This window comes from Dreissena polymorpha, chromosome 9 (assembly GCF_020536995.1).
Source record: "Dreissena polymorpha isolate Duluth1 chromosome 9, UMN_Dpol_1.0, whole genome shotgun sequence".
Lineage (NCBI taxonomy): Eukaryota > Metazoa > Mollusca > Bivalvia > Myida > Dreissenidae > Dreissena > Dreissena polymorpha.
This window is the reverse complement of record NC_068363.1, coordinates 56,243,294-56,254,918: the sequence shown is the minus strand read 5'-3', so window position 1 is coordinate 56,254,918 and position 11,625 is coordinate 56,243,294. Positions and strand designations below refer to the sequence as shown.

Genomic DNA, 11,625 nt, shown 5'->3' with positions numbered 1-11,625 from the left:
CAGCCGAGCGTGGCACCCGTTATGCGGTGCTCTTGTTTAACTTCTTTGTTGGATACACTGTGTGTTCTTCAGATGAGTTATTGAAAGAATATAACGTAAGGTCCATAATATGTAAAGTATTTTGTGTAACCATGTTTACTTAATTCGTATTTAAAATATCGTGTTGAAATTCGTATTATTTTTGAGGTTCCATATGAAATCGACCGACGTTTTGCCAACGATCAGGTTATTTAACAGACCGATAATTTATTTACAAACAATAATTTGATAACATTCTTAATCTCTTCGAATATCATTTCAGTAAGTTATTGCCCGTCATATGCAAAGGATGTAAGTAATCCCGATCCCTACACGCCGTGTATTGAGTTTATCCGATATCATAAGTGGGACCTCGCCGTACAGTTATGTACAACGGGCACGTGATTTTGTGCCATCGGGAAAGTTTGTGTCAATTAACCGATTAAACATGGCAACAATTTTACGCAAAAACAAGCACGCATATATATTGTTGTAATTGTCTGAAGAGCTATTACTTCAATTTTCTTTATCATACGCAGACTATTGTGATGAGACATAACACCATTTTTTATTACATATGACTTCTTTTCTAATTTTCTTGAGGCATTTCTAATTTTGTCGAATACATTCCCTCAATTCTCTTAGAAGATATGCGGTCGCCTAATGTGCAACAGTCTTTTGATTCAATCCTTTCAGAATTCGATGAGCACTTAATTTAGACAATGACGTGCAGTCAATTAGAACGTTCTGACTTCACATGAATAGGGCGGTGCTTGTTTAAACTGCTCAGCCATATGATGAATGATCATTCATCCCGATTCGACTTTGCAATATATTTGACAGATCTGGTATACTTGTTACGTATTGTTATTTATTGCGCGGCGTTAAGTTACACAACAGTGCGTTTAGTAGTTTCTTATTCTGGTAACTATTCTACGAGTTAATAATCATCTCGGGTGCATTAAATATGAATGCGTATAGGTCGAAGACAAATAAACGTGTTGCCTTTGTACATAACATAGAGCTCGCAATATAGACATGATACTAATGAACTCATAAATTACACGCTTGATGTGTGTCCTTTATTCCCGCTCGGATGATTCATGAACGTGTTTCCCGATAGAAATGACAGCATATAAGTAACTCGGTGGATTATTTTTAAAATCTATTTCACTCATTTGATCTTGTTAGCCAAGTAAACAATGTTTTGTTTAGAAAATCTAAATATAACCGTACCAAACAATAATTTTTGGATGCATGTATACATATTGATTGAAACATTTCAAAGAATATTTATACTTTCTTTTTAATTAAGTATGCACTTTGAAATTAATTATCAGATATAAATTAATGAAAATGAAGGATATAAAAAAACAAATCCCAGTCAATTATCTTGTATACAATCGCGCAAACAAACAGCAATAATGTTCTATTGTAGACAGCGTTTCATGGCGTCTTCGTGAATTCTAGGCGTCTGATCATGGCGAAGTCATCACTTGCGAACCAAAGATTGAATTTCCGCACAAGAGATGGGTAAATGGCGCTTGTGAATGTTGTCAACTCTAGGCCATCAACCATAATCTAAAAAAATATATACAAGTCATTATGTATTTTAATCTCCCGATTTAATGCATATATTACTAGATATTCTCTAATACACTGCGAAATTTGGTTTGCTGATTTTTGCCATATCAATCTATTGTATCTGTAGAGTTGAAGGTCGCCAACGCAAGAGAACATGCTGTAACGACAAAATAGCGGCAAGAACCATATATGTCGTATCCGGGCCTTTTTTCGTTATGAAGTGTATATGGGTCGTGTTCTGTGAAAAGCTGGCTTTACGCATGTGTGTAAAATGTCGTCCCAAATAAGCTTGTGCAGCCCGCTTTTATTTTATTTTTCGTTTAAAGAAAGTCTCTTCCTAGCAATAATCCAGTTAAGGCGGAAAGTGTCGTCCCTGATTAGTATGTGCGGACTGCACAGGCCAATCTGGGATGTCACTTTATGCACATGCAATAAACCCAATTTTCGCAGAGCACGGCTCTTGCCCAGAGCCTCTTGTTTGTTTGCTTTCTCGGGTTGGCGGGTTTATAAGTCTCAAACACGACATGATGAAAAAAATAACCGCCAAAATAACAAACTGGGTGAATAAATGTCGAGCGGGTCTATTTCTCATTCTTTCAAGAGTTTGCACGTTTGCGAACTTCTTCAAACCCACTTATACGCTTGAAGGATATGACAGAAATCAGCCAAAATGTATTGATACATGCATTCTATATTCACACTATAATATGTCAACTTAATATAACAATTATATAAGCATATGTATTGCAACGTACATGATTGCAAACTTTCTAAAGAATTAGTTGTTATGTCCCCCAGTCTATACTGGGGGACATATTGTTTATGCCCTGTCTGTTTGTGACCCAATTAAAATGTGTGTATGTTACTTGATTACTAACACGTGCTTACTTAATTTACTAGGTTATAACATGCATTGAAATATATAGTAGCATTTGTCAGCCATACGGATATAGTGTAATAGTATAACTTGATATTAACCGCTCAATGCATGTACCATAAGTGTCGTCCATGTTAAGCCTGCGCATTCCTCACTAGACTAGACATTAGTAAAACAAATACTTATTTAAGAGAAACATTCCATTACAGTGAGAGTGTTATCCTTGATCAGTCTGAATTGACTACACATGTTTATCTTGGACAATACTCACATTTGCATTAATCTCTGTTTTACAAAAGCGCGGCTAACATTTATAATATATTAAATTAAGCGTTATTACATTTTATCAAGCCGCATAAATAAACGCAATCGGGTCTGCTTCATGGCCAAAATAATAACTATGTGCCTTTCGAAAGTTCCTAGGAATTCTCTCCGATTTGCGATTGAAAGGGGCACTCCTGTTTGAAAGGCGGAACATATATGTCAATTAAACCATTGAAACAATTAACTACACGTGTCACTGACCTTTACAGTGGATCCTTTCTGAAACGTTAATGATATGGTGTGCGTTGCGCCATTTGTCAGCCGACAGCCTTGGAAAGTCTGCGTGTTCCCAAAGCTTCCATTTGATTCTTTATCTTGCACTACTATTGTATTCTCTACTCGTTTAAACCGCAAGTGCATGAAATAGGCGTTATCTTCTGTCTTAAGGTTGACATTCAGCCTTAAATAATTAAACAAAACAAACATGATTCGTATTCTAGCCTGGTCTACTCCTAACTAAGAAAAAACAAAAATAACTTAGGCGCATAAACAACTTTCAAAATTTTTATTCTAAATTTGAAAAAAAAACACACACAGAAATACTAACGGAAGAAAAAGCTTGTTACACTTCGTTAGTCATTTGTACAATGTACACAAATGGAATATAAATCACATAACAAGACATCGTATACAAAACAACATTACATTTAAGCTGGGTGACCGCCTTGGTACGGTATTTATAGCATACGTGTTAAAATTGCCATAATTGCTAGTCAAACAAGGCTTGCAAATAAACAAATAAACAACAATCTAATTGAATTTTTATAACAATTCAACACAAATACAAGGCAGTGTTAATTTATTTTGCATTAAGAATACATTATCAATCACATCGTAAACAAAGCAGGTAAACGTTGTATATTTATTACCATGCCGTAATTATTAGTTTAAATACTATTAATAAATTGCTGTTCTAAAACATTTCATTACTTGTACTAGGAGGAATCCATATTTTTTATTTTGCTGACTCCGTTTAATATTTCTCTAAGATTTTCTTAATATTTATTTTAGCCGACTATTGTGCATGTTTAAGATGAAGCAGTTCGTTTTCGGAAATAAGCGATACATTAGGATGTGTGTGTTTTTTCAAGTAGGATAAGCCGCTGGCTAATAAGGATTTCACTCCCTCCACTACCCCTCCCTTTGGGGCATTTAAGGAACAAGTGTTTTTTTCTGGTTTACGTGCATTACACATTGTTTGGTATTTGCTATCATTTGAGATCAAATATTGTGAACTCATTTATTACATAAAAAAATGTAGCTTGCCTATATTCTAACATGGAAATGCTTTTTTCGGCAATAGCCTTTAATTTTGCTATCTAGTTGTGTTTGTGTAATAATGTGTCTAACATTACATCAAAATTATGGCATGATTTTTTTGGAATCCATTAACATATGACGGCGGCTTATCCTTTATAAGCCACTTTATAAGATCAAACTTCTATTTTGTAGAATGATCTTGACCTTAAAATTACCTATTTGGTCTATGTGTACGGAACCTTCTACATTGTGTAATAATTATGCTAAAAATATGTTATTTTAAAGTCGTTCAGATATGTAGAGAAAGCCTTAATAAACTTAAATGTCATTTTTCAATTGAAACTGTGTTATGACCTTTCAGTGAGATATCTGGTTTTTGATCAACTTATATAAGTTAACATGAGAAATGTTATTAGTCAATGCACGAATTAGTTAAAGCTAGGACAAATCCTTAATCCGAAAGCTTTAACGTCACACTGAATTATTTTTACCTTAAAATAACCTATGGCCACTGTGCAGCCATATAAGCAAACGAACACATAGTTCTGGTAAAACAGACCCGCATATAACCATTGTTTGGCAGGGGAGGTGGAGCATGGTAAATTTTAGCTCGAGTTCAAAGATATTGTCTCAAGAAGAAGTATTGTGATTTTTTTCATCGAAACTGCTCTCCTATGTAAGTTAATATAAGCGCACACTTATATTCATGCTATGCCTCAAGGCAGGTAATTCCAGACTTGTTTTAAGACGGACAGACAAAGAACGACAGACTTTGTGGAACAAGTAATTTTAACATAGACAATTCATACTGCAAGTGAAACTATACAAACTTCAAAGTGGGGAACAATTATACGCACGAATTTTCGAAATACGGGACAAGATCGACAGTGATGTTGACATCAGTCTCTAGGAGAAACGGAAGTCTGCGTTGAAAGTAGCCAGTACCATTATCTGCACGCAACTAGAATGGATGGAGATAATAAACACACGATCTCCATGGTATATGAATAGCACTTTGCATGCTGGGAAATTTGTCGGCTGCGAAAATGTCGTCTGCTGAATTTCTAAAATAAACATTGTCTTCGGGATTTTTCATAGAATACTATCAGAATAGCGAACAGTTTGGATCCAGATGAGACGCTACAGAATGTGGCGTCTCATCTGGATCCAAACTGTTTGCAACGGCCTTCAAAATTTGGTTCCAGCACTGAAAGAGATAATGCGTATCAGTTCGTCCAAATCAATAATCAATAGAAGTCATGCAGGTATTGCATCAAGCTTTCCAGCGCTATTGTTTGTAATTATCCTTTCTTTGAATAGTGGTGATTGAATTGTTCATAATAAATGCGGACCAATTAACATTCAAAGATGCATTATTAAATTAACAAAACTGAAAGATACATGAACGTTTGCATATTTTGTACATCGTATTATTATAGACTTATGTTGAATGCATACTTTTTTTTGTAAACCCGTCAACATATTATATTTAGTTAATGACCGCGGAAGCAGTGTGCAGTCAGTTTAAATATCAGCACAAAAGTCTACAATTGTAATATTCTATATCCACGGCCCAAATAATAGCAGCCATTTTCAAGTTAAGGTATCCGTCAATGAGGTTTAAATCACTTTTATAGATCTCATCGTGATGGTAAAATAACTAATAATAATTTATTTTCGGAGGATTAAAATATAACTAATACAAGAGCATCTTACACCGTCTATCTCGTTGAAGTCTTCCACATTCCGTCTCTTTATTGCATACCCAAAACCACTTTCGTAGACAGGGCTTTCGAACCAGTTGGAATTCAAAGGGCTACACAGCGTCGAATCACTGACAGGAAACCGAACACCTGGTTTATCGAAGTTCTGGTTCAATCTGCCGCACCGCATCAGATGCAAAACCTCATTCGTTTTGGAAACTTGCGCGTTTTCAATAGCGTATAATGTCGACATCACGCCTAGCACAGTTTGAAATAGTATGGCAAAAGCGATAATTTTGATAACAAACATTTTACTCGACGTTTTAATGTTAATGTTCAACATATGGTAATGTAAATATATAACATATGGTATGTTTTCAACAAGCGGATCTTTTTTCAAATGTTATTTCAGTTTAACATTTAAAAATTATATAACCATTATTCCAGTATTTCTTACATTTAATTTATACAAATGAGAGCCGCGAAACAACACTATTTTTTCAAAATAAACTCTGTCTGTAATACAAGTAACACAGGAATTCAATTTGAAGTTTGAACAGTTGCTAATCATTGATCCACAACGACAGCTGTTCACAACTTGAAAATTACCACGTTAATTATTTAACAAGAGGGCCATGATGGCCCTGTTTCGCTCCACTGCTGAAAAAAAAGGCCGAAACAAATATTCTCTGCAGGTGCAAATACTGAAATATAGGCCCTATTTAAGCACATGTACACTTTTGTGACCCCCTGGGCTTGGTCAAATTTAACCCCAGGGGCATAATTTAAACAAACTTTGTAGAGGACTACTATAGCTCACTACATGTACATACAAAATATGGTAGTCCTGGGTCCTAGAGTTAAGGACAAGAATATTTTAACAGTTTTCACAAAATAAGCAAGATATAAGCGTATATAATGTTCAATTTTGTGACCCGCGGGTCAGGGTCAAATTTGACCCAAAGGGCATAATTTGAACAAACTTGGTAGAGGACTATAATATGTTACTGCATATCAAATTTGGTAGCCATAGTCTGAATGGTTTTCAAAAAGTTTTTTTTTAAAGATTTCACAAAATAGGCGCTTTATAAGTGTTTATTCAATTTTGTGAACCCCAGGGCAGGGACAAAGTTGACCCCAGAGGCATTATTTGAACAAATTTGGTAGAGATTTATTAGATGTCACTACATACCAAATTTGGTAGCCCTAGGCCCAATGGTCATGGACAAGAAGATTGTTAAAGTTATCACAAAATAGGCCCCATATAAGCGTATTTTTAGTTTTGTGACCCCTCGGGCAGGGTCAAAATTGACCACAGGGGTATAATTTGAAAAAACTTGGTAGAAAACTGTTAGATGTCACTACATTCCAAATTTGGTAGCCCTATGCCTTATGGTTAAGGACAAGAGGATTTTTAAAGTTTTCACAAAATAGGCACTATATAAGCATATAATCGATTTTGTGGCCCCCAGGGCAGGGTCAAATTTGACTCCTGGGGCATAATTTGAACAAACTAATTGGAGGACTATACAATGTCACTACATACCAAATTATGTAGCCCTAGGCCTAATGGTTATGGACAAGAATTTTTTTTAATGTTTTCACAAAATAGGCAATATTTAAGCATATGTTCAATTTTGTGACCCCCCGGGTAGGTACAAATTTGACCCCAGGGATAAAATTTGAACAAATTTGGTAGAGGACTATAAGATGTCACTACATACCAAATTTGATAGCCCAAGGCTGGATGGTTATGGACAGAAAGATTTTTGAAGTTTTCACAAAATAGGCCTAATATAAGCATATGTTCCATTTTTTTGATCCCCTGGGGCAGGGTCAAATTTGGCCCCAAGGGGCATAACTTGAAAAAAAATGATAGAGAACTATAAGATTTCACTACATACCAAATTTGGTAGCCCTAGGCCCAATGTTTATGGACAAGAAGATTGTTAAAGTTTTCACAAAATAGGCCTTATATAAGCGTATGTTCAATTTTGTGACACTCGGGGCAGGGTCAAATTGGACCCCAGGGGCATTATTTGAACAAACTTGGTAGAGAACTATAAGATGTCGCATACCAAAGTTGGTAGCCCTAGACCCAATGGTTATGGAAAAGAAGTTTTTAAAATGTTCACAAAATAAGCCCTTTATAAGCATATATTCAATTTTGTGACCCCCGGGGCAGTTTTAAATTTGACCCCAGGGGCATAATTTGAACAAACTAAGAAGAGAACTATTACATGTCACTACATACCAAATTTGGTAGCCCTTTGCCATACGGTAATGGACAAGAGGATTTTTGAAAGTTTTCCAACAGTAGGCCTTATATAAGCATATGTTCAATTTTGTGACCCTCGGGGCAGGGTCAAACTTGACCCCAGGGGCATAATTTGAACAAACTTGGTAGAGGACTATAAGATTTCACTACATACCAAATTTGGTAGCCCTACCCCTAATGTTTATGGACAAGAAGATTTTGAAAGTTTAAAAATAAGAAGACCTTTATAAGCATATATTCAACTTTGTGACCCCCGGGGCAGTTTCAAATTTGACCTCAGGGACATAATTTGAACAAACAAAGAAGAGAACTATTACATGTCACTACATACCAAATTTAGTAGCCCTATGCCATACAGTTATGGACAAGAATATTTTTAAAGTTTTCACAAAATAGGCCTTATATAAGCATATTTTCAATTTTGTGACCCTCGGGGCAGGGTCGAACTTGACCCCAAGGGCTTAATTTGAAGAACTTTGGTAGAGGACTATTAGATGTCTCTACATACCAAATTTGATAGCCCTAGGCCCAATGGTTATGGACGGGAGATTTTGAAAGTTTTCACAAAATAGGCCTTTTATAAGCATATGTTCAATTTGTTGACCCCCGGAGCAGGGTCAAATTTGACCCCAGGGGCATATTTTGAAGAAATTTGGTAGAAATCTATTAGATGTCTCTACATACCAAATTTTATAGACCTAGGCCCAATGGTTATGGACGAGAAGATTTTGAAAGTTTTCACAAATTAGGCCTAACATAAGCATATGTTCAATTTTGTAACCCCCGGGGCAGGGTCAAATTTGACCCCAGGGGCATAATTTGAGGATTTTGGTAGAGGACTATTAGATGTCTCTACATACCGAATTTGATAGCCCTAAGCCCAATGGCTATGAATGAGGAGATTTTAAAAGTTTTCACAAAATGGGCCTTATATAAGCATATGTTCAATTTTGTGACCCACGGGGCCGGATCAAATTTGACCCCAGGGGCATAATTTGAAAAAAAATTGGCAGAGGACTCTTAGATGTCTCTACATACCAAATTTGATAGCCCTAGGCCCAATGGTTATGGACGGGAGATTTTGAAAGTTTCCACAAAATAGGCCTTATTTAAGCATATGTTCAGTTTTGTGACCCCCGGGGAAGGGTCAAATTTGACCCCAGAGACATAATTTGAACAAATTTAGTAGAGGACTATAAGATGTCTCTTCATACCAAATTTGATAGCCCTAGGCCCAATGGTTATGGACAAGAAGATTTTGAAAGTTTTCACAAAATAGGCCTTATATAAGCAGATGTTCAATTTTGTGACCCCCGGGGCAAGGTCAAATTTGACCCCAGGGGCATAATTTGAACAAACTAAGAAGAGAACTATTACATGTCACTACATACCAAATTTGATAGCACAAGGCCCAATGGTTATGGACGAGAAAATTATGAAAGTTTTCACAAAATAGGCCTTATATAAGCACATGTTCAATTTTGTGACCCCCGGGGCAGGGTCAAATTTGACCCCAGGATCATAATTTGAAGAAAATTAGTAGCGGACTATTAGATGTCTCTACATACCAAATTTGATAGCCCTAGGCCCAATGGTTACAGACGAGAAGATTTTGAAAGTGTTCACAAAATAGGCCTTATATAAGCATATGTTCAATTTTGTGACCCCGGGGCAGGGTCAAATTTGACCCCAGAGGCATAATTTGAAGAAATTTGGTAGAGGACTATAAGACGTCACTACATACCAAATTTGATAGCCCAAGGCCCAATGATTATGGACGAAAAGATTTTGAAAGTTTTCACAAAATAAACCTTATATAAGAAAATTTTCATTTTTGTGACCCCCGGGGCAGGGTCAAATTTAGTCCCAGGGGCATAATTTGAACAAATTTGAAAGAGGTTCACCTCAGGAACATTCCTGTGATATTTCATCAGAATTGGACCAGTAGTTTAGGAGAGAAGATGTTTTAAGGAAAAGTTAACGCACGCACGCACGGACGCACGGACGCACGCACGACGGACACAGGACCATGACATAAGCCCCGCTGGCCTCTGGCCAGTGGAGCTAAAAATCATATTAATATTTATTGGATAACACTGGCTTTTCAATTGATGAAGTCGCAAGTTTTTCGTGAGAAAACATCCAAGTGGGAATCTTTTGAAAAAGAATGCTATTTTTATAAAACATATATAGACACTCGATGAAACACATACACTTCCCACGGCGCCATGCGGTGAAGCTAATTAATTGAATTATGTAAAATCAATGATCATTGTTGATTTGGAACAAGTATTTGTTTGCGGGAGTTAAACAAACTTAAAGAAGACCACATATACTCTTCTCACGCATCAATTAGCTTGTTATAATAAAATCTCGATTTTTTTATTATCTGAGATCGTGAACAATTGTACGATGTACAAATGTAGCATACTTGAACATCACGCTTTTCGTATTACAAATTGGAATCGATATATTATAATCAAAGAAACAATAACACTCTTAAACAAAGTATTAAAAAGTGAAACTTCAGCTGCTGGAGCAATATTGCATTCTTCTTATACACAATTGCATGGTCCTTTATTTAATGCAAGTGACCAAAGTCACAAACAATCTAAAAATAGATTGTCCTTCAATGAAAATCATTAAACCGTTCATTTCATGGACATTTCACTTCATAAGCATCAGTCAGTTAACAACGTAGTATTTATATCAACAAGTTGCTCTGATGTCAGATAGACAAACGATACGCATCAAAACCAAAAATATCAATTGAATGCCAATTAAATTTTCCATTGCCGATTACAGTCCATTGAATTGTTGCTAGGCTAGACAAAGGCTGCACAGAGTTGTAGGTCGTGTCTTAATTTTCACCAATGATCAACTCGTCATTAAATGTTTTATGACATTATGATGTGGACATTTTGGTTGCAAGACATACTGTCTTAAAGTGCCATTATATGTTTGTGTAATACGTGTTTTGTAATTTGGTACGAGCTTGTTTTGAACTAGGCTAATATTACAATCGACCAGTCCGCAATCATATTATTTCACACATACGCGTACACTATTAACCCATTTATGACTAGTGCACTTTCCCATCCTTCTAAATTGGATTATTTTATTTCCAAAACTAGAAATGTCTTGTATATCAATTTCTATATTTAGAATATTTCTTACAGAAATTCCTTCACGCAAACAGCGCAGACCCAATGAGACGCCGCATCATGCCGCGTCTCAGCTGGGTCTACGCTGTTTTCCAAGGCCTTTTTTTCTAGACGCTATGCATAAATGGTTTAAAGAACTATCTTTCATTCATATTTTGCTAAGAAAAGAAACACAATATGGAAAATATAATCAAAATTGTTCGCCTACTTCAACGTGCACGTTTGAGTAAAAACAGCAGCCGGCACGCGGATCATTTCTGTGGCAATATACATGTATATATGTTTAGAAGAGAGAGAGAGTGTAAGAGAGATAGAAGACAGAAAGAGGAGAGGGAGAGAGAGAGAGAAGAGAGATAGAGAGATAGAGAGAGAGAGAGAGAGAGAGAGAGAGAGAGAGAGTGAGAGACAAGAGAGTAG

At 36.1% G+C, this 11,625-nt stretch overlaps 1 protein-coding gene across 1 annotated transcript; it reads right to left on the bottom strand.

The window, feature by feature from the left end:
* Positions 1-1,187: 1,187 nt before the first annotated feature.
* Positions 1,188-6,267, bottom strand: LOC127846598 (uncharacterized). Its single transcript, XM_052378035.1, has 4 exons — positions 5,780-6,267; positions 4,921-5,024; positions 3,005-3,203; positions 1,188-1,599 (listed from the first exon to the last, which is right to left on the bottom strand). Exons 1-4 carry the CDS (start codon positions 6,107-6,109, stop codon positions 1,465-1,467), a joined length of 768 nt encoding a protein of 255 aa, XP_052233995.1. The 5' UTR covers positions 6,110-6,267; the 3' UTR covers positions 1,188-1,464.
* Positions 6,268-11,625: the final 5,358 nt, after the last annotated feature.

What these genes read in the sequence shown, in the direction of transcription:
- LOC127846598 (XM_052378035.1), bottom strand. Translation starts at nt 6,109, where the DNA reads ATGTTGAACATTAACATTAAAACGTCGAGTAAAATGTTTGTTATCAAA. An exon ending in ACTTCAACGAGATAGACGGT is followed by an intron (nt 5,025 to 5,779) that starts GTAAGATGCTCT and finishes CATCCATTCTAG; the next exon opens with TTGCGTGCAGATAATGGTAC. An exon ending in AGAAAGGATCCACTGTAAAG is followed by an intron (nt 1,600 to 3,004) that starts GTCAGTGACACG and finishes ATATTTTTTTAG; the next exon opens with ATTATGGTTGATGGCCTAGA.